The sequence below is a fragment of the Neolamprologus multifasciatus genome, chromosome 6, assembly GCF_963576455.1.
Source record: "Neolamprologus multifasciatus chromosome 6, fNeoMul1.2, whole genome shotgun sequence".
Taxonomy (NCBI): Eukaryota; Metazoa; Chordata; class Actinopteri; order Cichliformes; family Cichlidae; genus Neolamprologus; species Neolamprologus multifasciatus.
Window position 1 is genome coordinate 36,882,967 of NC_140444.1, and position 27,834 is coordinate 36,910,800.

At 41.2% G+C, this 27,834-nt stretch overlaps 1 protein-coding gene and 1 long non-coding RNA gene across 2 annotated transcripts in view; one reads left to right on the forward strand and one right to left on the reverse strand.

Annotated features, from left to right (window-relative positions):
- LOC146517604 (uncharacterized) overlaps positions 1–27,834 on the forward strand; it is a 116,308-nt gene that overhangs the window by 82,969 nt on the left and 5,505 nt on the right. The gene's annotated exons all lie outside the window — the stretch shown is intronic.
- LOC146517605 (voltage-gated delayed rectifier potassium channel KCNH1-like) overlaps positions 1–27,834 on the reverse strand; it is a 103,078-nt gene that overhangs the window by 56,323 nt on the left and 18,921 nt on the right. Inside the window, exons 6-9 of the mRNA XM_085164003.1 lie at positions 27,282–27,674; positions 16,762–17,191; positions 7,695–7,894; positions 6,498–6,750 (exon numbers count right to left, since the gene is read on the reverse strand). Coding sequence (XP_085020129.1) covers positions 6,498–6,750; positions 7,695–7,894; positions 16,762–17,191; positions 27,282–27,674 — 1,276 coding nt within the window. The remainder of the gene's footprint in view (positions 1–6,497; positions 6,751–7,694; positions 7,895–16,761; positions 17,192–27,281; positions 27,675–27,834) is intronic.

Below are 27,834 nucleotides of genomic sequence, written 5' to 3' on the forward strand. Positions count from 1 at the left end.
GCCAAAGAGTAGGGACTGGTCTGTGTGTGTGGGCTCCCATTAAACTTCCAGTAACATTCTGTGGTCATTTCACTTAATCAACTGATTTGAGTACACCACAAATATGATCTGAGCCATCAGAGGATGAACTGTGCTTTCAGAACTAAATGGAACTGACTGATTTATTTTGCTGAGTGGCACCACTGATGTGGGCACAGTAAATGCCAATTAGGATGTTTGAAACTGCTATCATAGGGATATTGATGCTGTTATATCAAATTGATTACCATACTACTACTAACAGCTATATTAATAGGAAAAACTTAAAACTACATGAAACTACAATCTTTTTAAAAGAAGAGGTGAGCCAATGTGGTGAAATAAAATGCCCCGTCCCAAGATTTCGTTTTTAAAAAATGTGTGTCATAATAATAACGCTTTAAAAAAAAAAAAAAAAAAAAGTAAAAATCAGCTGTTTTTAAGTCATTGAGTGTTTGTACACAAATACATGCATGAGGATGCCTGAGAGCGTCTATATCTCATCTTCCACAAACACGCTGAAAAAAATGAGTCACATGACTCATGATTAGATTTTGCCAAGGAGACACTGTGGGGAGTGTGGCATGTCATCCGTCGCTGATTGTGCTGAACCATTCATTTCACTAATACAGACCTACTTGGTTTCTTGTCTAATTCTCCCTCAGATAAACAGGTTTCATCACGGGCAGAACAACGTTACTCTGCGTAACACAGTGAGGTCAGAATCTTATGTGTTAATCACCGGTAAGAAAATCACAGTTGTGCTATAACTATGAACAATGTGTAAGTCTGCCCATTACAGTATACTACATTAAGCTACATCAATCTATTTCACTTCAGTAAAAATCACAAAACACTGTATAGGTAGAAAAGGGACCATCTGTCACTCTGCTGCAAAATCCAGATCTTGAAGTATCTGATGTATGGTGGCTGTGTGGAAACACATGGCTGCTTCTGGTTTTACCTCAAACTGTGAAAAGCACTAGTATCAAAGTTAGATGCTGGTTTGTTGATTTATCCACTGGTTCAGTCGTAGGCACCATCCCCTTACTGATTGTAAAGCACAAAATCAAATTCACTTTGAGTTTTTCATTCTCTGATCATGTGATTAAAACCGACAAAAGCACAAAGAGGATAATTCCATGTAACATGTTCAGTAAAGATTTGCTGATTCCACTAGACGCAGACTTAAAGTTCTATGACACCACATATATATTGTTCATCATGACTCTGGTTTTACGTGGCCTATCAACACAATTTAAAAACTGGTATATATCACCTTGTTGCTTTGACATCTTAAAGTGGTCGTGTGATTGGCTTACCACGACTACTTTATTCCTCCTCAGTCAAACAGCAGCACTCATGCGGTTGTTTTGCCCCCTTATATTCAGGAGTTGTGCCAAAAAGCGATCGTTTGCCAGAAAGTGATTGCCGTCCGCGGGAGCGCGTGCAGCTGTTTAAAACTATAGCGCCCAGATTACTTACATAGTCAGCTACTTCCATGCAACTGATATAAGATGCGGTAAGCTGAACACAGCTTCAGCCGTCTGTTTGTTCAAAAATAGTAACGCGACTGCACCACAATTTCTTGAAAAAAAGTAACGCCGTTAGTAACACCGTTACTTGTAACACCATTATTCCCATCACTGCTGATCAGTAAGATGACCTGTGTTATAGAGTCTAAAAGCTGCTGGTAAGAATGACCTGCGGTAGCACTTCTTCCAAGACTGTGGGTGTAAAAGTACACTGCTGAACGAGCTGCTCAGTGTGAGGTGTTGTCCATGATGGATCTGAGCTTAGACAACATCCTCTCCTCCCCAACCTGCTCAATGGACTTCAGCGGACAGTCCAGGACAGAGCTGGCCCTCTTGACCAATTTGTTGAGTTTCCCCCTGCCCCTCTCTGCCACTCCAGCAGACCGCAGCCTAAAAGATGGCAGACGCCACCACAGTGTCGTAAAACGTCCTTAGGAGTGTTTTGTTCACCCCGAAGGATCTCAGCCACCGTTGCAGGTGGAGTCAACTTAGACCCTTTCTGTAGAGTGCATTTGTGTTCGTGGACCAGTCCAGTTTGTTATTGAGGTGAACAACCAGATATTTGTACTCCTCCACCGTTTCAATGGATGTTCACTGGTGTAATAGGGGTTAGCTTCTTGCTGAAGTCAATCTGTGGCATTGATGCAAAGTTGGTTCTGTTCACAGCAGCTGACGAAGTCATTGATGACCCCTCCTGTATTCCAGTTGGTTTCCCTTTGACACCTGACCCACAATGGCAGTGTCGTTTGAGAACTTCTGGAGATGGCAAGTGTCCGTGTTATAACTGAAATCTGCAGCGTACAAGGTGAAGAGGAAAGGGGCGAGTACTGTTCCTTGTGGGCCCGGTGCTACAGACCTCAGCCACACAGTCCTGCAGCCTCACATACTGGGGTCTAACCCACTGCAGCTTCCCCCTTAGCACTGAGGGTTGGATTGTGTTGAAGGCATGGGAGAAATAAAAAAACATGACTCTCACAGTGCACCTGGTGCTCTCCAGATGAGAGAAGGCCCAATGCAGCAGGTAGATGATGTTCGGCTGGTAGGCAAACTGCAGCGGGTCTGAAGTGGTTCGGCTCCTTGGGGTGCGTTGTCTTTGGGACCACGCAGGAGGTCTTCCAAGGAATGGGGACCCTCTCCAGACAGAGACTGAGGTTAAAGATGTATGTGATAGCCTCATAAAGTTGATCTGCACAGTCCCTCAATAGTCTGGAGCTGATTCCTCAGCTGACTCTCTGTTCATTTCCTCTCTGTTTCCAGATCTGAAAGCCCTTCAAAAATTGTGGCATAGGCACACTTTTTTCAGGTCATCTCTGAATACGCCTATGATTCAGGAGTTCATTCATGAGGATGATTGCAATTGGGTTGCTGGTGAGACCTGTTTACAGTGTAGGAGGTGCTCCAGGCATCCACAGGATTTTCTCCTAGAGTTGCTGTCCAGCAGAAAGCTGTGGGGTTGCTGGACCTGATTAAAGAAAGCTGGGAGGAAGGTCCAAGCCTGGCTAAGAATACGATTCACTACATCCTGGACCTGAGAGCAAAGCTGCACACATTGGGGAGGTTATGACCTTTAGTGGTCACGTGGCGAGTGGGTGAGGTAGACTATGAGGTGGTGCGGTGAAACAGAGGTGGAGCCACACAGGTATATCACCTCAATCTCCTAGAAACATGGAGAGAGGCTGAGAGGCTTCTCTGATGAGTCTGAAGGAGAGAGATTCGTTTTGGCCAGAGGTGCCAAATTCAATCATTCCCATCTTCCTCCATTGTGATGACCATCTCACACAGGTCCAGAGAGCAGATGTTGCTACACTGCAACAGGAGTTTGTAGATGTGTTCCCCCCTGCCCAGCCATATGGTTCCCATGGAGTGCCACTTTGAAACACAGCCTGGTGTGACCCTGCGTTCACAACCTTACAGGTTACCTGAACACAAGAGACAAATGGTTCAAAAGGAGTTGGCTGAAATGCTAAAGCTGGGAGTAATAGAAGAGTCACACAGCACGTGGTGTAGCCCCATTGTTTTTGGAGTAAAGGAAGATGGGGGTATATGGTTCTGTGTTGAATATCGCAAGGTGAATGAGATCTCACAGTTTGATGCCATGGGTCGACGAGCTCCTGGACTGGTTAGGCACTGCTCACTTTTTGTTACAATGCTCGATTTAACCAAAGGCTACTGGCAGATTCCCTTGTCTGTAGAGTCTTAGACACTTCCGTTCGGCTTGTGTCAGATCCCCAGCGCCTCACGGACTGCATGCTGTGTCCACAACCTACATATTCTGCTTCTACCTAGATGATGTTGTCATCCACAGTGAGACCTGGGTGGAGCATGTGCAGTGGGTGGCAGGGGAGACTGGCTTTCGCAGCCGGTGGGCATCTTCTAATCATGCCTTCCCTATTTCAGTAGTGGCCATGCCGGAAAGGAAAAAGGAGTTGTGATAGTGTATTACACAGACAGATTTTATCTCATCAGTCCAAAAAATATTTTCCTAAAAGACTAATCAAGATGTTTTTTGGGCAAATGTGAAATGAAACTTTGTGCTCTTTTTGGTCAGCAGTACATCACAAGGTTTGGACAGCTGATGTGTGACCTTTTTCTATATTCTAGTGGTAGATGAACATTTGACTCTAAAATGTATGTTTCAGGGTTCCTGGGTTGTTGATCCAGTGTTTTCAGTTTGTTTATGTTCACTGTTTATAGTCCATGAGTTTCCTGTCTTAGTGTGGTAACCTTCTGTCTATGTGCATTATGTCTAGTTCCACATCCTGTTGTGATTAGTTACATTAAGTTCAGCTGTGTACTCAACACTCTCTTATCATCATCATCATTAGCCTGTGTATGTAAGTCCTCAGTTTCCCTCAGTTCCTTGTCTTGTCATTGTAGTTGTCAGTGCCGCATGTGTATTTCAGTTCAGTTTGTCCCAGCTTTGTCTCCGCTGCCAGACGTTTCCGCACCTGCTGGTCCTGCTTCATCTCCACCACCCACAGCTCCCACGCCATCGCCGGTAGCTCCTCCACCCGCGACTCCCACATCGTCACCTGCAGCTCCTCTACCCGCAGCTCCCACGCCATCGCCTGCAGGATCCACCTCGTCTGGTCCTGCATGCCAGCCACCTGCCAAGCTGCCCAACAGCCTCCATTCACAGCTTGCCCTGTGTCACTGCCATTTTCTATGCGGGCCGTCCTCTGTATCGGCTCTAGCGTTGCTGTTGGCCATGGGGCTGCCCGACTGAACTGATTCATCTCAGCTGCTGGCCACATGGCAACCCACCAGAACTAATCAATTTTGGACAGCCTTCTTTCTCATCATGCAGAAAGTAACAAATAATCTGCCAAGTGTGTGCGTCTAACTAGAAGCAATAGCGTTTGAAAGACACCATTGATCTGTTATTTATATTTGGTCCACATAGTGTGAACCAAACTATGAGAGCGTACAATGGACAATAAATCATTTTCGTTTCAACAAATGGGCTATAAGAAATGTACAAATTAGTTACTTGGCAATGGGGAAGGTGTAATATATATTGGGTGGCTGTAGCTCAGGAGGTAGAGCAGGTCACCTACTGATCGGAAGGTTGGTGGTTCGATCCCTGGCTCCTCCAGTCTGCATGTCAAGTATCCTTGGGCAAGATACTAACCCCAACTTGCTCTCCGATGCATCCATCGGAGTATAAATGTGTGTGAATGTACTTAGAAAGCACTAAGTATAGATAAAGTGCTTGTGAGAATGGGTGTGATTGGGTGAATGAGACATGTTGTATAGAGCGCTTTGAGTACTCCGGGAGAGTAGAAAAGCGCTATATAAGAATCAGTCCATTTACCATATAATTAGCTCACAAATTAGCCTATAATTACCGCATTTCAATTATAGGCCAACTTCCAACCAACCTTTTATCTAAAAAATTTGTGAAAGAGTAGTGGTAAAACAGCAAACTTATCATCTGAAGAGCAATGGTTTATTTGAAGAGTTTTTTTCCTATCTGTGCTAGGATCAATTCTGTTTCCATTATATATTGTTCTCTTACGCAATATCAATAAAAGGCATAGCATACATTTTCACTCCTCTGCAGGTACCCAGCTTTATCTAGCCACAAACCAGATGATACACATCAATTAGTTAAACTGCCTTAAGACACAAAGGCCTGGATGATCTTTAATGCTTCTAAATTCATATAAAACTAAAACTCCTAAATATCTTTGAATTTTTGAACATATTCACAATGTTTCTAAATTAGAAACATCTTTTCTCAGGGTGATCCTGAAAAACTAGGTCAGGCAAGGTTAGACTTCTTGACTACTTGAATTCATTATTATCAGGCTGTCCTAAAGACGCCTTTAAAAGCCTTCAGTTGATCCAAAATACTGCAGAAGGAGTAGGGGATGAGAACTAGAAATGGAGAGCATATTTCTCCCACACTGACTTCTTTCAATGGTTCCCTGTTAAATCCAGAATCGAATTTAAAATCTTATTCTAAAGACGTCATATTAGTGTATTACCCCAATAGACCATTTAGCGCTCACACTGCTGGTTTGCTTGTGGTTATTAGGATAATTAAAAGTAGAATAATAGTCAGTGGAACCAGCTCCCACTTTGGATTTCGTAGACAGACTTTTTAGATTAGGTTTAAATTTTTTCTTTTTGACAGATCATAAAGTTAGGACTAGATCAGGTGAACATGAATCCTCCCTTAGTTATGCTGCAGTAGCTCTAGGCTACTTAGATACCATTAATTGCTGCCTCTCTTCCACAGCATGTCTTTTGTCCTGTCTTCCCCACTCTCATCCCCTATGGTCGTGGCAGATGGCTGCCCCTTCATGAGCTGGGTTCTGCTACAGGTTTCTTCCTGCTTAAAAGCAAGTTTTCCCTTCCCACTGTCACACTGTCCTTTAAAAAGACTAAAGCTTCATTTTTAAACAATCTTAGCCTTATTCTCTAACTGAAGACCCTCACCTAAAATGGCCACCACCTCATCGTCCTGGATGACCTCCAGCGATCCTGACACGACGAAGCAAAGGCTGTCCACGCTCTCTCCAGCATGATAGATGAGGTCACCAGGGGCGCTGTGGATGGTCTGAAACTCCATGGCCAGAGCCCGCAGGCAGCCATCACTGGCCAGGCGAAATGCCGGGTGTTCCTTAAACACCTTCCTGTTGAGGTGGACACAGATGTCTGCTCGCATGTCCTTTGGACAAATCTGCAGCACCTGCAAACAGAGTTAGACCAAGGCGACGTCACATAGAGCCAGATAAATAATGATCATTGCTAAAATGTCATCAGTGGTTATATTCAGGATTTCCTGACGTGAAAACAGAAATACAGTTAATGCAGACATAATGATGCTGCCCTTTTTATGCTTCATTTCCATGCTGATGAACTACATTCTACTTACTGTTCACCAGCAGTTCACCAGCAACTTTTATTTGCCAATATTAAATTTTTGAAACTTATGAAATCCTTGTGATTGTTTTTCACTAAAAACTAATATCAATAAAAACTGAAGTACATGGAATAAACATTGTTCCACTGCCAAACCTTTTGATCATTACTGCCTGAAGTATTGACTAAGTACAGGATTGGCTGTGGCACCTTCCTGATGTATTCATGGATCTTTGTTGTTTCCTCCTGGTCAACAAAGACACTAACTAGTTCTTGGCCTCCTTCCTTCTCTTTAGCATACAGTCTGAAGATGCTCGATTTAGGGTTTATACCCTCCATGCATGGTAATCAGCTTCGTTGTCTTGATGTCAGTGGCTTCTATGTCCTCCTTTGGCCATATTATTATTCCAGCAAGGTATCCGGTGGCCAGTGGGGCATAAGTGTCGATTGCCCAGATCTTGTTCATTCCATTCAGCTGACTGCTCAGGACTTGCCTTACTCTTTGCAGGTATTTAGTGGTTGCAGTTTCCGTAGCGGCCTCTTCATGGAAATATATTGTGATTTATTTGTGCAGAAGAGTATGAATGGTTCCATTTTTTCAAAACTAACTTAAAACTTTAAGATTTCTGGTTTCAGTTTGGTTGGGCAGTGATGCCACTGATAAAACTGTAGCTATAACTGTATAGAAGCAAAAATTCATAATAAATAAAAATACAACCACAACCAGCTGTTTCACGTCCAATAACACAATGATTTGGACTGAATTCTTACCTTGTCAGTATCAATGCCTCTTGACATGGACCAGGTGGACACAATGTAGTCCATCACACGCTCACTCAGGCCTTTGGGGACCTGGTAGAGCTTGAGGAAGTCTCTCACACTGTTGAGCATCTCATGGTACCTGTTGGTGTTGGCATACATCTGCTGGAAGATGGTGGTGACGTTACCAAAAATGGTGGCATACAGCAGCGCTGTAAACAGAGGACAAAAAACATTAAGTTCTTATACTTCTCTACAAAACCTACTGTTACATTGTAGATGTTATATTGTCAAACCTGTCTTTATTATTCACAAAACAGAATTTCAGTGTTGCAGCAATCACTTCAGTCACTTTTAGATGTGCTCAAATACCATATTATAAGATATGAAATACTAAAAACTTATTGTGTTACAGAATAAGTTTAAACAGAAAATACAAAAATGTGAAGACCATACGAAAGTCCAGTATGAGATGCATGAAATGCCTTTATCCATTAACTATCTAATTCCATTGACCACTGCCGCGCGAATAAACTCTGCTTAAGCTGACAGAGGACTCTGAAGAGTCTTTTGATTCAAACAACGACAAATTACTCTGATAAATAATATGAAGGCGTCACATCAGACCACAGAAGATCTAACTCATCAGTCCAGGAATCTGCAGTCAATTTTCACTTACAGCCCTGTGACTGCTCTTTCAGTGACGAGGATGCACACATCCTTGACAGGGGGGAATGCTGGTTGAGGCCATTTATATGAAAAGAGAAAGACCATCTCTGAATCGCAGAGGGGGCCAAAGGGTACATCTTTCACCATCTCCCAATGCAGTGACTGCGTCCTCTCTGTCAATGGCACCCATGGCCATTGATCAATGGTGACTGATCAATGGTCAGTGGTCACTAACATATTAATGACCATGAAACTGACCTCACGGCCCACTTTTAATCAGTGGTGCTAGGTTGGGTAGGAAATTTCTATCCATAGCAATGCTAGAATACTTGTACAAGTTGTCTGAAATTTCTGAAACTCCTTATTATATCAGCTACAAATAGCTCCTCATTTAGCTCCTAGTTCAAAGAGATTGAAGTGAAAGATAATAAAAAGTGACAGGTTTTTGAAAGTTTTTTTGAAATCAACAGCAGAGAAAAGACCAGATTTGTAAAAGCACATCAACATGTTGTGTGATTCACTTAATAGACCTCAAAACACTCTTTGAAATAACAATGACAAAGAAGTGTTCGGGAAAGAAACATAATTTCAGTTTTATCATCTGTTTACATTCTGTTAATCAGGTACTTAAATGTAAATGCTCAATAGTTGCAACTGTTTTTTTATGGTTTAAGGTTTTTGTTCAGTGAAATCACAGTAGAGGACGGTGCAGAAGTTTAGTAATCTTACAGCATGAAAGGTTTGAATCTCCTTGTTGACTCTGGCCTTTTTGTGTGGAGTTTTAATGTTCTTACTGTGTCTGTGTGGGTGCTCTGGCTTCCTCCCACAGTCCTAACATATGCTTATAACATACACCAAGTTAACTGGGGATTCTAAATTGATCATCATTATGAGGGAGATAAAAACTTTTTGTTATAAAGCGCTGTGTGACTGTTGTTAACTGTGGCTTGTGTACTACATTGCAGGACTGGCATTCATTTTGTGCTGTAAATCATACAGAGACTTTAATTTCCCACCCCACACTAACATATTAAAAAAGTTTTTTTACTCTAAAGCTGTTTCTTTGGAAAGTTCTGTTGTCTTTCCTACAAGGTAATGAACATGTGCACTGGTGTTTCTCTGTATAAAATAATTAACCTTTAGCAAATCCACAGCTCAGCCCATCAATGCCTGCTACAGTCTATCCCTGACTCAGCTGCTCTCCCTCACTGCCTGTCAGCAGTATGCACTCTGGGTCATCAGATCAATGCCGACCCCATCCAGCATGCAGCAGGAGCCTGCTGTCATCCACTATGAACACAGTCAAAGTGTGGAGCTGACCGCAGCATAGAGAACTTGCTGTGACCTCCCGAAAGGTTACTGTGCAGCCTCAGCACAGAGGTGGAGCTGAGTTGGTGTTAAAACAATAACAGCAGGTTCAGAACAGATGCCAGGTCTATAGCTCCACTACTGAGCTGTTGTGCGCAGCAGTTAAGATGTTTCTTATTTTGTAACATTAATTTATTCACAAACACACTCTAAGCTGAAACTTCTCTCCCATCTAACAAAGCAGTCAAGCTGCTTTAAAAAAACTTAACTAACTTAACTAGTTAACTTCATGTTAAATGACTGTTAACAGACCTGTCTTCTGTGCCTTTTTCAAGTTTCAAGCCTGCCCTATGTCTATTCCTCGCCACTTCCCAATTCTTATGTTTTCTTATGACGCTGTTCAAGAACATTATCTCTTCCTCCATCCCAAACACCACAGATCCGCTCCAGTTCGCCTACTGACCCAACAGATCCACAGAGGATGCCATCACCCATGTCCTGCACACCACCCTCAGCCACGTGGACAAGAAACAGAGTAACTCTGTGAGATTGCTGTTTTTTGATTACAGTTCAGCGTTTAACACAATAGTGCCCAGCAGACTGTTCACTAAGCTGAAGGATCTAGGACTCGACAGTCGTCTGTGTGCATGGGTGTTGGACTTCCTCACTGGCAGAACTCAGGTGGTGAGGGTGGGTAGGTGCATCTCGAACAGCATCACCATCAGCACGGGAGCGCCACAGGGGTGTGTGCTGTCGCCAGTGCTCTACTCCCTCTATACTTCAGACTGTGCGGCCACCAGTGTTGGTCAAGTTACTTGAAAAAAGTAATCATCAACTAATTACTGATTACTTCCCAAAAAGTAATCCCGTTACTTTACTGATTACTTATTTTCAAAAGTAATCAGTTACTTAATTACTTAGTTACTTTTTAAAATGTGATTTATCCCCTAATTGGGTAATAAAGCAATAGATCTTTTAGCCCAATTCTACTTTTACTGCATAATCCATCATATAAAATGTAATCAAATGAAAAAGTCTCTTTTTAAACTTGTTTTATTAGTTTTAATCTTTTAACTTTATGCATCAAGCAAACATTATATGCAACATTCTCTGACTGGAAGAAATGTGTTTAACATTTAAACCTATTTTCTGCACATTCCTGCACATAAAATAAAATCGTTTTTTGTGTTTACACTCAGTCTATCAAATAGATGCACGTAAAACACAGCAGAAAATAAATAAAATCAAAGACTCAACGGTCCTGTTGCTCTATTTTCACCTGTATAGCAGGAGTGGGACAGGCGGATGTTTGCCCTGGTGCAGGTGTGCCGCAGCAGTCAGTGGAAGGATACGGCAGTTTCTCTGTGAATTACACATTGCTGTGGCAGCGCACTGTCAGTGCTTGCTTTTTTCGCTGTAAAAAGAAGTTTTCTTCCCACGCAGTGAGCAGCGGACGCTAATGTTTTTGTCACTTTTTACAGAATCAAACTCAAAGTAAGGTCAGTACTTCCACGTTTTAAACGCTGCACGCTCATACTCTCTCCCGCACTCGTTATATTATCCATTTTTGATCTGCACACAGCTGTTGCCACAAACGTCGCACTCGCTTACGTCATTGACATGAGACACTCTCGCAAAAAAATCATGGTTTTAGTAACGCAGTAACGCAGCGTGCTTACGGGAAAGTAACAGTAATCTAATTACCTTTTCTGCAATAGTAATCCCTTACTTTACTCGTTACTCGAAAAAAGTAATCGGATTACAGTAACGCGTAGCCCATTTCTGGTGGCCACCCATGGCTCCAATACCATTGTGAAGTTTGCTGATAGCACAGTGGTGGTGGGCGGCCTACATGGATAAAGTGGATCTCCTCAGACCTGGCATGGTCTGCCCACATTCAGGTCTAATCCAAAAAGGCTAGGCAGTGCCTGTATCATCTCCGAAAACTGAGGAAGTTCAGGGTCTCTCCAGGGATCCTCAGGACTTTCTATACAGGCACTGTGGAGAGCATCCTAACACAGAACATCACATCCTGGTATGGGAGCAGCTGTGTCATATGGCAGAACGCTGCTGCAGGGAAATTGAAGGCACCATCCGTCTCACTCTCAGAGAGGAACCAGACCCTGGCACAGGTCTACCCAATCGTCAATATGTACCACGATCTACCCATGGAGCTGCCCTCCATTGGGTCACCCAGGTGTGAGTTGAACAACTTCGCTATTAAAACATCATTTCTGGTGGGTGTCATTGGTTTTCCAAAGGAGCACATTTTGTTCCGTCACATAAGCTACCTACATCCACTGAGACCCCCTGGATAGGAACACTATTAGTTGAAAACTTGCCATATTTTTGTTTGTCCTCAATAAATTTGAGGAAACTACACAAATTGTAAATGAAAGAACAAAAGTCAGACCTAAAGCAGCAAATGAGCAGTATCTGAAAGACAAAAATTCAACAAAGACCCAAGTGACTATCAAGAAACATTTCTTAAAGAATTGAAATAGGGAGAAGAAGCTAGGCTATGTCAAAATACAGAAAAGATGGACTGAAAAGCAGTGGCAACAAGTTATGGAGTGATTAATACAAATTAGAAATTTTTGGTTCATTGTTAATATTTACAGAGGACATCAGGAGAGATGTACAAGATTGAGTGTCTACACCAATCTAATATTGTGAATGCGATGTTATGCATGGGGCTGCATTTCGCACATATTAAACAAATATGTAAGACTGCGTTCTTCCATTTGCGCAACATCTCTAAAATTAGAAATATCCTGTCTCAGAGTGACGCTGAAAAACTAGTTCATGCATTTATTACTTCCAGGCTGGACTACTGCAATTCATTATTATCAGGATGTCCAAAAAACTCACTGAAAAGCCTTCAGTTAATCCAAAATGCTGCAGCAAGAGTACTGACAGGGACTAGAAAGAGAGAGCAGATTTCTCCTGTTTTGGCTTCCCTTCATTGGCTTCCTGTTAAATCCAGAATTGAATTCAAAATCCTGCTCCTCACATACAAGGTCTTAAATAATCAGGCCCCATCTTATCTTAATGACGTTGTAGTACCATATCACCCTATTAGAGCACTTCGCTCTCGCTCTGCAGGCCTACTTGTTGTTCCTAGAGTATTTAAAAGTAGAATGGGAGGGAGAGCCTTCAGTTTTCAGGCCCCTCTTCTGTGGAACCAGCTTCCAGTTTGGATTCGGGAGACAGACACTATCTCTACTTTTAAGATTAGGCTTAAAACTTTCCTTTTTGCTAAAGCATATAGTTAGGGCTGGACCAGGTGACCCTGAAACCTCCCTTAGTTATGCTGCAATAGACGTAGGCTGCCGGGGGATTCCCATGATGCATTGAGTTTTTCCTTTCCAGTCACCTTTCTCACTCAACATGTGTTAATAGACCTCTCTGTGTTGAATCATATCTGTTATTAATCTCTGTCTCTCTTCCACAGCATGTCTTTTATCCTGTCTTCCTTCTCTCACCCCAACCGGTCGCAGCAGATGGCCCCGCCCCTCCCTGAGCCTGGTTCTGCCGGAGGTTTCTTCCTGTTAAAAGGGAGTTTTTCCTTCCCACTGTCGCCAAAGTGCTTGCTCATAGGGGGTCATATGATTGTTGGGCTTTTCTCTGTATCTATGAAGCGCCTTGAGGCGACTTTTGTTGTGATTTGGCGCTATATAAATAAAATTGAATAAATAAAATTGAAATGAAATGAAATGAAATTTCAGCAAGTGGTGCTGGCTTAATTTTTCAATATGACAAAGATCCAAAACACACTGCCAGTGCAGTAAAATTTGGATAGAGAAACACAAAATGGAACGATATTGGTCACGCAGTGACTCCCCAGAGCTCAGGCTTCAACATTATTGAAGGGATCATTTTGACAGAAAACAAGTAAAGGCATTCAACCACCAAAGAACAGCTTTGGAATTACCTTTTTCCCAAAGATTATTTCAAAAAAATTACATGAAAGCGAAAGAGAGAAAGAAAGTTAAGGCTATGAAGGAATAAAGAATAAAGGATACAAATCTAGAATTGACTTTTAAGTTCATTAGGAAACGTTTTTGATTATGTCAAAGATACTGTATTTTGATGTATGCTTTTCCATGTTTCAAGAAATTGCTGGACCTATTTACCATTTTTCTAGCCAAATACATAGAAATGGGGGTAGCTCAAAACTTTTGCACACACATTTATCAGTATGAATGCATGTGTGTTTTTCACATTGGGCCATGTAGGTTTGATCCCCCCCCCTCCTTTAATAATAACATCTTCATTTAGAAACTGAATTTTGTGTTTACTTGTGTTATCTTTGTGAAATACTTAAATCTGTTTGATGATCTCAAACATTTAAGTGTGGTAAATATACCAAAAACAAATTTGGGAAATCATGAAGGGGACAAACACTTGTTCACACCACTGTAGATGGCTTCTTGCACTCCTCTTTTAATCTTCTTCTTCTTCTTATCCTTTAGATGCAGATAGACAGCTGAATTTTGTCTTGTTGAAGTGGCTCCTCTGTGTTGTGCCATGGGTTTACTGAGTGGCTGTTTCTTTTCTCCAGTGTAGATGTCCGAGCCTCACCGCACTGCATAGCATACACTATTTTGTTTGTATGCTATGCAGCTATTTTTTTTAGCTTGTGTTTGGGAGTTTTCTCCTTGGGATTAACCAATTTTTGTCTGAGGGTGTTGCTGGGTCTGAAGTACACTGGGATGTCATGCGTGAATAAAATTCTCTTGAGTTTCTCTGATAAACCTGATAAACAAAGAATGACAGTGTTGTTCCGTTTGTCATTCTGTTTGCCCAAAGTTGGTGTCAGACCTTCTCTCCTGTGCATCTTTGCTGATTTGATGAAGGCCCAGTTGGGTTTAAGAGTTTTCTTTAGATGTGTGTGTTCCTTTTCTTTCCCTTCTGGCTTAGAGGGAGCGTTTTCTACCCAGTGTTGCAGGGTCCTCATTACTGCAAATTTGTGTTCCACAAGGTAGTGGGAGTCAAAGAGTAGGAACTGGTCTGTGTCTGTGGGTTTCGGGTAAACTTCAGTGTTAAGGTTTCCATTCTCCTCAATGTGCACTGCAAAAATGGCAAACTATTATTCTGTAACTACTGTACTCTGTACCACCATTTGGTTTTAGAGCTAAAGAAGATTCTTGGTTGAGAGATGAAACGTCCACAAGAAACTTAAAGAAATTTCATGATGAGGTTCTTTCCAAGCACCTTAGGCTACATAAAATGGTGAATCTCTTGGTATTATCACAGAAGTGATGAACAGATGTCAGTCCAATATCTCTGATGTAGATATCACAGATGTAGAATGTTCTGGAAAGGAAATTAACCATCTATTTTTGTCTTTCCTGCAGATTCCAACCTGATATTGCAGTTAGCTCGTATTCCTAATGACCCAAACTGATTCTCCAGAGGCTTTCAGCCACTTTGTGGACAAGAAAGGTGTGCTAATTACAGCTTTCATTCCTTTCGTTCCTTGTGAATTCTAATAGGAAACCAAATGGTCTACCCAGACCAGACTGCTTGGTAGCTTCAATATAGTCTCAGTACAGTGTCTTAACAAGAGTTTCAAAGGGACAAGCTCTCACAGCCGCATAAATCGCTGCACACTCAGAAACAGCAACTAAAACTGGGTTAGAAATGGATTTTCATTAAACACTCTGGGGCCTAATTTCAGAGGTATTTCATTGCTGCCTAACAATGCCATCACAAATCAGATATTTTCATTATTTTCAATTTACAAGCGAAGCTTTTGACACCTATTTCATTTGATTACCTTTTCTGCAACATTAGGTGTGTGAAGCTGATCTAGGCTAACAGACTGTAGATTCTGATATGACACAAGGTGACAGGAGCTTCCGATCAAGGAGACAAATTGTCAACACTACAGCTCCTCATTCTTCAGCTCAGTGAGGAAAAGCTTTAACGTGCAGATGTCCTCTCTGCTCTGGAAAACATCAAACTGTCTGCTTGCCTTTACTTTCAGCAGTTACATAAAATATATTTATAGTGCAAAGACAAAGACATTAGAATAGAAAGATTTATCTTCTGCAGAGTAGGAATGGGAACAGAACATTTTATGATATTGTTGGTGGGAAAAAGAAAAAGAAATCTTCTGGAGAGTCTGAACGAGCAAATTCAATGGAAGCCTAACAATAGTTTCTGGGAGGGGTCAGCAAGAAAAAAAGACAGTGGTATTGTCAGTGTTATTTCTAGTACACTAAACTAGATGGAGATGAATAGTTTTCTATATTTAAATTTATATATTTTCTATATATATTTAAATACACTCAAGTTGGAGAACACAGGATGTTACATTAATTTTGCTTCGAAAGACAGTTGGAGGTCTAACAGGACAATTTTCTATAAACTAAACCTGAACTTAAAAACACAGACATTGCACACAGTCCTGTGGTTTAAGTTTACCTAGTCCTGCATTTATATACATTAATATAAACCAAACACACATAAGAATGGGACAGGATATTTGATCATTAAAATATTATTCACGTGTAGGTTGACTGACAGAGCTATGAATCATAATATCCTCTCTCTCTGGATGTTTCATTTTGACAGTGTTGTGAGAAGCTTTTGCTTATATGAACAATGACGGTAACAAAGGCTGTATGTTGTGAAAGGCCTCTCTGGTAGCAGCTGACTAGAGCTTAAAGAGCATGCTTTAGCTCCTTACTTTTCGGGTGTACAGTATAACTACAGATATTGCAGGATTTACCAGGTTGTATAATGTAACATTAGGTTGGTTAAACATGGCAAAGCCTAGACTAAGAATTTACAGATTGTTGAAATTGCCTTAATATCAATTGGGAGATGTTTGACAATCCAGTCAGAGTCATAAAGAACTAAAATAAGTTGTTTTGGCAGGAAGAAATGATTTATGAGTAGTACAAAGAGAGTGCAGGAGATAATTTGGAGACTATAGAAAGAGACCTGGTCTCAGCATCATGGAGTCTGTCTGGTGTAACATAAGGGAAAAAGTACCAAGTACCTTGATAAACTCAAAAAACAACTGGAAGGCAGAAATGTTTTGCATATTTGGCACAGAGAAATAAGTTGAAAGGAAATGACAAGGACTCACATCCAATCATCATCATGGCTACAGCAAAGATCTTCTCTCCATCTGTGTTTGGTGCTATGTTTCCAAAGCCAATACTGGTCAGACTGGTCATGGTAAAGTACAACGAAGTGATGTAGGCTGAGTCTTTACTGGGCCCGCCCTCCCAGATGCCTGAGCTCGAGGCATTGAATCTGTATGGCGTCCCAACTGTATCTCCTAACAGGTACAACCAGCTGTCCATCCTCACAGTGTTGGTGTTCTCATCAATCACCTCATAGTATCCGATGCTGTACCAGATACAGGCCAGCCAGTGGGCTGCCAGGCCAAACACACAAACCAGCAAAACCAGCACAGCAGCACCATACTCAATGTAATGATCCAGCTTTCTGGCAACTCGACCCAAACGCAGCAGACGTACCACTTTGAGAGAGCTAAAAAGGCTGCTGATTCCCTGCAAGTGAAAGAAGAGATAAAACAGATAAGAGAAAATAAGACACCGTAGGAGGGAGGGGGACAAATAAAGAGAAAAAAGGTGAAAGAAGAGTACAGAAACAATTAATTTTATGAAAGATTTTTCTTGTTTCAAAACATTCAGCTCATCATGGGAATCTAAGGCGCCTTTTCCATCAAACATGCTGGCATCAGTTCACACAAACTGTGTGCTTATAATAACTTTGCTATTATTGTTATTTTTGCCATGTAACCTATAATGATACAGGATCACATCATCATACTCATCATAATCAGTATGTGACATGTCAGTCACGTATCTTGTTATGTGAAGATCTTGTTGAATGAGTGTAAACTTGAACCAGATTTCAAACAAAAGGCAACAGAGTTTATCAATAAAAACAAACTGTGAAATATTGATGTCTTTGTCTTTGTTTTTGCTGTCCATTGCATCTTTTAGCCTGCATCAATCTCTATTGTAATTTCTCATGTAACAAAACACTTTTAACAGTTATTCCACTCAGTGTTACGTATTTATATTGGGGCCTCTCTTTGTGTTGAAACTGAGTGGAGACTTTCATTGATGCTTTTTTTTGGAAATGGTTGACCTGAAAATTCACTTCATTACAAGCTCTTTTCTTGCTCTTCCTTCATTTGTTCTCTTTGATTTGTTTTCAAATTATTATATAAACTGCTGTCATCCACAGGTGTTTTAGTTCATCTAATTTCATGAATCAAATGTATATTATAACAATCCAGACATCGCAATTTGTCATATAATTGCTTTGCTGACTTGAGGAGAGGAGCATAAACTGCTGGATCAGATCAGTTTATGCATATCATTTTCTGTGAATCCTATAAGCCACTGCTTAATGAAATTCAAACATAGGAAAGGATATAAAGAAAATCGCAGTCTGTTATCTGGAGTGTCAGCAGCTTCATTTTTAATATAAGCATATTTTGAATTTGATACCAATAACATATTTCAGACAGACATGCTCCCACTGTTGTTGTATGATATAAACATTTGTGTGCAGAAAGAACTTGCTTAACTTATATAATTGCTATGTATAAAGTTTTGAGGCTTCTTCCTTGGCATGACATTAGTTTGGGCAGTTTGAGGTGTTTTATTTTATTATAAGTATATTTTATATTTCATGTACAGTCCAAATTACAGTTTAAAAAGTTTTTAGGCCACCAACATTAAAAGAGTTTATCATCTTGCCATGACAAATAGCTTTGCAAAATTTATTGCAAGCTTGTGTTAGTCCTGCATCAGGTTGGTGACCTGTTCAGGGTGTACCTCGCTATGGTAGCTGAGATAGGCTACAGCCACATTGCGACCCTAATAAGGATAAGTGGAAGAGAACGGATCAATAGATCTCCTTATTCACCAACTTTTTCCCCCCTCATTTCTAGGAATACCAACAAATCATTAGTTTGTTTTTTCCCCCCATGTCCTTGACATAATTCATTAAAATGATAGTTAAATGATAAGTTCTGTTTTCTGGTTATCATAGAAATAATTATTTATTGATGACAATGCATGTTAATAAGAAGCTGAACTGCCATGTTTGCTTTATTTTTTGTTATTTTTATTTTGTAAGACTGTTAATCCAACATTCTAATCTAATTCTAATCTATAATTTCAGTACATGACACCAAACCAATGGTGATGATATGGTCTGACACAGAACATGATGGCAACAGTATTGAATCCCATTGTTGAATCCCATTTATTTTAGTTTAGTTGAATTTGTTTTTCTTTCATGCCTCTACAATCTTGCGTGGAGATCAGGGGTGGTACCTCTGGATTGGCAAACCAGGGGTGTGGTTCCCATCTTCAAATAAGGGAGACCAGAAGGTGTGCTCCAATTATAGAGGGATCACACTCCTCAGCCTCCCTGGGAAAGTCTATGCCAAGGTGGTGGAAAGGAGAGTCCGTCCGTTAGTCCAACCACGGATACAGGAGGAACAATGTGGTTCTTGTCCCAGTCATGGAACACTAGACCAGCTCTTTACCTTCTTGAGGTTACTTGAGGACGCCTGGGAGTTTGCCCAACAAGTCTACATGTATTTTAAGGACTTGGAGAAGGCATTTGACCGTACCCCTCAGACTCTCCTGTGGGATATGCTTCGGGAGTATGGGGTGTCTGGCCCATTGCTATGGGCCTTTCGATTCTTATACAACTGCTAAAAGAGCTTGGTCTGCGTAGCCAGCCATAAGTTGGACTCATTGGGTGTTGGACTCCACCAGGGCTGCCCTTTTCTGTTCAGAATTTTTATGGACAGAATTTCTAGGCGCAGACAAGTGGGGGAAGGCTTCTACTTGGGTGGTCTAAGAATCTGATCTCTGCTTTTTGCAGATGATGTGGTTCTATTGGCTTCATCAAGTGACAGCCAGCAGCTCCGAGTGTGAAGCAGCGGCAATGAGAATCAGCACCTCTAAATCTGAGGCCATGGCCCTCAGTCAGAAAAGGGTGGAGTGCCGACTTAAGTGCAGGGATGAGTTCCTGCCCCAAGTTGAGTAGTTTAAGTATCTCAGGGTCTTGTTCATGAGTGATGGGAGAAGTAAGCAGGAGATTGACAGACAGATTGGTGCTGCGGCAGCAGTGATGCCCTGTACCGGTTTGTCGTGGGGAATTGAGAGCTGAGTATAAAAGCGAGGCTCTCAGTTTACCGGTCGATCTATGTCCCTACCCTCACCTATCGTCACGAGCTTTGGGTAGTGACCAAAAGAATGAGATCGCGGATACAAGTGGTGGAAATGAACTTTCTCTCAAGGTTTCCCTGGCCTCTCCCTAAGAGATAGGGTGATGAGTTCAGCCATTCGGGTGGGGCTCAGAGTAGAGAAAGGAGCCAGTGAGGAAGTTCAGGCATCTGACAAGAATGCCTCCTGAGCGCCTCCTGGGTGAGGTGTTCTGGGCATGGAATGAGGCTACGGGGCAGACCCAGGAAACACTGGAGAGATTATTTTTCTTGGCTGGCCTAGGAAATCCTTTGACAAGCTAGAGGAGGTGCCCAGGAGAGGGAGTCCAGGGCTTCTCTGCTTAGGCTGGCCCTGCAACCTGGCCCTGGATTAGCTGAAGAAAATGGATGGATGGATGGATGGATGGATGGATTTTCTTTCTTTTTCTTCAGTCTGTGATACTTCATTCTGTAGTAGGCTGGCCAAAACAAAAATGATAAGTCAGTGTTTAATTTCACCAACAAATCCATTACAGTGTAAAATGTTGATTCTATTCTTTTTATTGTCAAAATTGTTTAGATTAAAATGAAATCAGTTATACTACCCAATAAGGTCCATCCATCCATTCGCTTCCGCTTATCCTTTTCAGGGTCGCGGGGGACGCTGGAGCCTATCCCAGCTGTCATAGGGCGAGAGGCGGGGTACACCCTGGACAGGTCGCCAGTCTGTCACAGGGCCAACACACAGGGACAGACAACCATTCGCACTCACATTCATTCACACCTAGTGACAATTTGGATTATCCAATTAAATCCAATTTAAGTTGCTTGAAGACGTTTCACCTCTCATCAGAGAAGCTTCTTCAGTTCTAAGGTCAAATGGTGGGGAGTTCCAGATATAAACCTAGTGGGAGTTTCCCCCCACAGAGGGACAAAAGGACCCCCTGATGATCCTCTAATCGCCTGAGCCAAGGTGTGAAACTGGGTGTGGGTCCCAATCAGCCAGAGTTTTGGGTGAGCTCATTGTGAAACCTGGCCCCACCTTATCATGCGAATTCCTGAGGTCAGATGGCCCAGGGTGTGAGTGGGCGTTAAGGCGTCTGGGGAGGGATCTCAAAACTGGATTATAGATGGCAGACAGTTGGTGTCGTAAACCACCACCTCTGTTCAAAGATGGTTGCTCACAGTGGACATAGATGGCAAAAGCCCACCGGGGTATCATTTAATTGTTGTGATTCCTTAGGAAATGGTAAAAGCCAACAGGTGTACCAGTCGAGCAGGGTCCCAGCCTATTGTCTGAAGTAGCCGGTATGAGTTCTTTTGTAACTCCTTGAGAAGGCAAAAGCCCCGCAGATGTATCAGTCGAGCAGGGTCTCGCCTATTTTCTGAAGTAGCCAGCAGCAGCGGACCCTTTGGCCTATCTCGGCCAGTTACACCGGAACTCAGCAGCTGCGTGCCCCACCCTCATTGTTTTAAACTTGCACAGCAAGGTGATGCCCTGCCGGTGTATCGACCCCAGACTTATCGGCCCCCCATCTATTGTTTTTGGAAACACTCGGTCCTATATGAAGCATTCCTCATAGCATGAGACCCTCGCCATTTTCGCGTCAGGACCCGCTGTGGAGCACGCCATTTCTTGCGATCATCAACGCTAAGATCGTTCTTTATAACATGGACATCATAAACGGTAAGTAAAACAAGACTATTATTGTATTTTTAAATGTTTTATACTAACATTTTATAGGATATTCAAACTATTTTCTTTTTTTTCTAAAACAAAAGCTTGATTTTTAGGAGCACGTGAGAACTGCACAGGACACGTTTCTTCAATAACGGCCGCTTTCACAGCTGGAACGAGTTCTCTAACAGGCACAAGGTGTGTTTCTTATGTCTTTTAAAATATACTGATAGCCAACCTCTGACACAAGATAGTATCTTTGCACTGCATGTCTAATGTTAGAGAAATCATCCTCGTATTATATTTCATATCGTAACATAGTGCGTACCTATATAATGCTTTGAAAATTTGATACATGTAAGGTGATCATCAAAGAACGTGATTTTTAAAAAACTTTCTTATTCTTATGCTTTAAAACTATGTCAGACTATCATAAACTCTTATTGTAAGTTACAATGTTTTTCTTATACCATGTGTAATTTTATAGACACTTTGTTCATTGTATGAATGTGTAATTTATGTATCTTTGATCTAGATATTCACAAATTTCATCAGACCGTCTTTAACGTCTTAAATGGTAAATGGTAAATGGCCTGTATTTATATAGCGCTTTACTAGTCCCTAAGGACCCCAAAGCGCTTTACACAACCAGTCATCCACCCATTCACACACACATTCACACACTGGTGATGGCAAGCTACAAGTCTTAAGTTTAACATAAAATAAACTTCACATTTTTATATTTTCAAATGAAACCAAAGTGACATGGAAATATATTTTTCTTTAACGATGTTGCTGCAGCAATCTCAAATACTATGTGATTTTCCAATTGCCTGTGAGTAAAATGACCTTTCTTTGATCATACAAATGTTGTGACCAAGAATCATTCAGGATTAACAACACAAACTGTTTCGATATCAGAAAAAGTCTGTTTACGTGGTTTTTATTCAACTTATTTTCAATAGTACAACTAGCGTCTAACTTTTCTTTGCTCCCTAGTATAAATGCAAGAAATTTGCAGGTTTTATTGAGCCGGGGACTGGTGAGTGTCAGCACCATGGTCCAGGATGAGACAAGGAACATCCACGAATACATCACGAAGATGGCCCCAACTGACAGCGTGCTCAGTGAATACCTCAGGCAGCAGAAACCCAAGAAAGAGGAGGAAGGCGAGGAACCATCATGGAAGGACAGGCCCCTGCACGGTATGTACCAGATAGAGGAGGTGGCTGATACCCAGAAATCCTACCAGTGGCTGGACAAAGCCGGACTGAAAGACTGCATGGAGGCACTAATCATGGCAGCACAGGAACAAGCACTGAGCACAAGATCCATAGAGGCTGGGGTCTATCACACCAGGCAAGACCCCAGGTGCAGGCTGTGTAAAGATGCCCCTGAGACAATCCAGCACATAACAGCAGGGTGCAAGATGCTAGCAGGCAAGGCATACATGGAACGCCATAACCAAGTGGCCGGCATAGTATACAGAAACATCTGTGCCGAGTATAACCTGGAAGTCCTGAGGTCAAAATGGGAAATGCTCCCAAGGGTGATGAAGAATGACCGAGCTAAAATCCTGTGGGACTTCCAGATACAGACGGACAAAATGGTGGTGGCTAACAAACCGGACATAGTGGTGGTAGACAAACAGAAGAAGACGGCCGTAGTGATCGATGTAGTGGTTCCGAATGACAGCAATATCAGGAAGAAGGAACACGAGAAGCTCGAGAAATACCAAGGGCTCAGAGAAGAGCTCGAGAGGATGTGGAGGGTGAAGGTGACGGTGGTCCCCGTGGTAATCAGAGCACTAGGTGCAGTGACCCCCAAGCTAGGCGAGTGGCTCCAGCAGATCCCGGGAATAACATCGGAGATCTCTGTCCAGAAGAGCGCAGTCCTAGGAACATCTAAGATACTGCGCAGGACCATCAAGCTCCCAGGCCTCTGGTAGAGGACCCGAGCTTGAAGGATTAACCGCCCAGAGGGGCGAGTGGGGAACTTTATATATATATATATATATATATATATTTATGCTTTTGGAGTGAGGGCATCTAATACACATGTTGTCATGGTGTTTTGTACTACCAGCTGTGAGGGCTTTGCTCTTACTTTGAGCAGTCTGTTTTTATTTTGTCTCGTGAGTATGTATTGTTTCAAAGTAGATCTTCATCAGGTTGATTTTGTTACCACAATCTTGTTGACAAGATTAAAAGACACATCCATCAGAGTTCAGCAACATTACAGTTTGATTAAATTAAAGTTTTTAAGCTGCACAGGGATTTATTTTTACGACACGCAGTGAATTAATCTGAAACATTAAAAAGCACTAAAAAATAAATGGCAGGGCCAGCGGTGCACGCATAGTCACATTAGTTGTGCCGCTTCTTAATGGTGGTCTTAGCTAACAACCCCAACTACCAGATTCAACTTGTAATTGGCTAAAATTAACTTAACCTACTGGTGAGAGGGACGATGCTAGCTGGCAGTTTTATCAAGCAATGTTGAAATTTCCAAATTCTGACACTTCAAACGCTTCAGGAGCTTCTGCTCAGTGCAGCATCAGCACCACGGAAATACACGGATACATCCGTAGACTCGAGACTGATCAAACCAGAAAGCTTTAATGAGCAGCTGAATTTGTCTTGCATTAACTGGCTGAGTTAATGCCAGTTAATGTGATATCGAAATACAGCTGATTGAACTGAAAAGCTCGACTCTGTGGGGGTCAAAGTTTGCAGAATTCCGAATGCAGCTGGAATCCACAGCTGTGCGTGTTCATGGAGCTGCATGTTCACCTGCTGGACATCACCACCTGACAAGTTTAACTGTCTTCAGAACATTGCAGAGGCCTTACTGACAGTATTTGGCTCTACATATCTGTGTGAGCAGATTTTCTCTCACATGAGTCCTCAGGTAGCCGTCTGAATGCTGGACACTTGGAGACCTGTGTCTCTGAGTGGGAGACCAGAGATCACATTAACATGTGTGTCTCTGTATTAACAGACATGCCATATTTGCGCAGTTTATTTTTGTTATCATTGTTGTGAGGAGACCATAAATAGCATTTGCATTTTCTGTTGTACAGTTCATTTGCTGTTATGGATAAAAAGTATTTTTTTGTTTCAAAATAGCTGATAACTATTCGCTGATAGCTGCCAACATCTGCGAACAAATATAATTCTATAAAGTTGTTCTATACAGTGTGTAACTGTTAATATAGAGCGTTATTAAATTTATTGCTAATGCAATATGGCAATATGACAATATGGCCAGATGAACAGAATCAACTTTTGGAGATTTACTTACCTGGATGATTGAGAATATGAGAAAATGCATCAATATACTTTGAGGAATCTAAAATCTGAGACATATTTAGAGTTTCCTATCAACCTTTTCTTTGCTACATAATTCATACATCTTGCTTCATATATTTGATGTCTTGAGTTTGTATCTACAATGTAGAAAGTAGTAAAAATAAAGAAAAAACGTTAAATGAGAAGGTGTGTCCAAACTTTTGACTGGTACTGTATATATGCATTTTTTGCCATTTAGTATATTTTAACCCAAATATCTGTATATTTAAACTTTAGACCATAAAAATTCAGAGATGGTGGAGCAGTAAATATTCAAAAAACAACCTGATGATTTGAGATTCAAGTGATCCAGGTTTTGAAAATGACAAATATACACAGATTTAACTAAATTATCTTGAAAATTATTTGATGTGCGGAACTAAAATTTCAGACGGTAAGTTTGCCCATATGGAAAAGATATATATAAATCTTATAAAGTTTGTATCTGTCTTGTGTGAAACTTGTATGAAAAGCATACAAGAGTGAAAACAGATATAAGTTATATCTTTTCCATATATAAAAATTATATAATGAAACTTGTATGTTTTGGATACTTACTAAAACAATATATGAAAGTAATGAGAAAGTGGCCACTTTCATGAGTAAATCGTATAAGTTTTTACTATTTCTTTTCCATATGGGTGGGAATGACAGGGATGACTTCCCGATCAGTGGGCCTGAAGTCACTGAGGCTGTTAACTCCTTGGTGGCAGGGCGCCTGCGGTGGATCAAATAGGCCCTGACTTCCAGATGGCCCTGGATGATGTAGGGCTGCCTTGGTTGACATGCCTCTACCACGTCGTGTGAAGAATTAGAATTAACTCCTCCAATATAGGGGCCATGGTTCTGAGCAGGAAAAAGGTTGCATGCCCAATCCACCAAAGGGAATAAGAAGTAAGGATGGGAATTCCTTGGAACTGCTAGCCCGCTTGCCTGTCAATTGTCAACAACGTAATGAGAGGAATGAGGCATGATGTCTTCCACAGCAATGGGACCCTCTGCATACTCAGACTCATCATGAACAGTTTATGAAGGACAATGACAAGATAATATGTGACATGGTCTTCAGAGTCTTCAAGGGCCTATAATGGACTTATGTGTTCGGACGTGCAACTCCTGACTGTGCAGGAAGAGTTGGCTATCAAAAAATCAAAAATAGACACACAGAAATTTGATGCATTACAGAAACTAGTTCCTCATTACCAAAGATTATTTAAACTATAGTATTTAAAATTGATGCCTTTCTGAAAGACACATATATGCAGGTCTCAAAAGAGTAACCAACTTGTTAGCTGTGTGTAAGCCTATGTTAAACTGGAAGTTTATAACTGTCACATTTTATATGTATATTTTCTGTTGAGAAGTCACTATGCATTAAATAAGTCCAAGTCCTCTGTAGAATTGGATTCGTAGCAAACTGCTTGAGTAAATTAAAATTCAGGCCAGTTTGCAAAGACTTAAAAACACATGAAGTAAAAAATAAAGTGAGTCTCTGAGATGAAAAATCCATTGTAGTTGCACTCTCATATTAATGCGGAAAGAAAACACAAATAAAAGAATATGAGTTGGAAGCCGGCACTCTGTTCTACGAAAAGTCAAAATATAGCTGCTCCCATAGGCGTTTTCTCAGCAAAAGTCTGTCATATCTCTTTTAGTCAAAGGACACCCAAATCATCACACTTCCACCTCTATGTTTGAGCTTTGATTCTACAAGCTGAAGTTTAAGGGCCTGTGCATAACATAGGAAACTTGTTATAAAGATAATACATTACATCTTGCTTTGTATACACTGTGCTTTCTCGTGTCTTCTCTAGAAACTCCAGTTTCTCTAGGCTAGGCTAAATACTTCCAGTCTTAACCCAAAAAATATTCAAATTCTAAAGAGTTCTATTTGCTGGTCAAACCCAAACATGACATAAATCAGCCAATTATATTTTTTTGGTTTCAAGGATTTGCATAACAAGTGCTCATTATATCTGATTTCTCAACAAATATGATTTGAATTGCTAAAGGTTACCAATCACTTACAATCATTTAATACTGTTATGATTAAAGAAAGTCGTAATCAACCAAATCCTTTGGATTTGAATGGAGCTGAATAATAGATTCATTGATAATTAAACACAGTAGTTATTTTCAATCTAAAACATCATCAGCATATGTCCCTAAAATATCCCCAAATTCCAAGAGACTCAGTAGCACTGAACAGCTTAAGTCTGCTCATCTTAGGTACTACACACTGATTAGTTTTAAATGATGACTCTGTGACAGGAACACAGTGTTCAATCATGACTGCAACCTCATGACTGAACAAAGAGGATGTAAAAACATAGCATTCATCTTAAATAAATTATAATTTAAAAAAAAACACAAACCTCATCCACATTCTCAAAAGCGTTGATAACATCATACGGCAAGCAGGACAAGAGGTCGATGACAAACCAGGTTTTGACATAGTTCATGCGAATTAGTTTGGGATCAGAGATAACCTCTCCAGCTGGACCAACAAACGTAGTGTGGAAATTGAGGACAATGTCCACGAGGAAGATGACATCCACAATGCTGTCCACCACCAGCCAGGTGACATTGTTCTGCTTGGTCTTAAACGAGACGTTGTAGGGCACCATGATAGCAGTGTAGAATGTCAGGATGAGGATAACCCAGTCCCACGTGGTCTTGAAAAGGCAGTAGTGGAGAATGATGTGTGGTGGCGTCTTTGGGGTTTCCTGTTTGTACTGAGGCAAGATATCTGAACCCAGCTGGAGAACCTGCAAAACACACACACACACAAAAGAGTTAGGCTGGGCTTAAAAGCAGAAAGAATATATTACCATAATATGAACAAGAGATGCAGTATAGTACAACTTGTTTTTACCTAAAACTGTCCAGCCTGAGACTGAAATACTTTGCTAAACAGCACATTTGAGC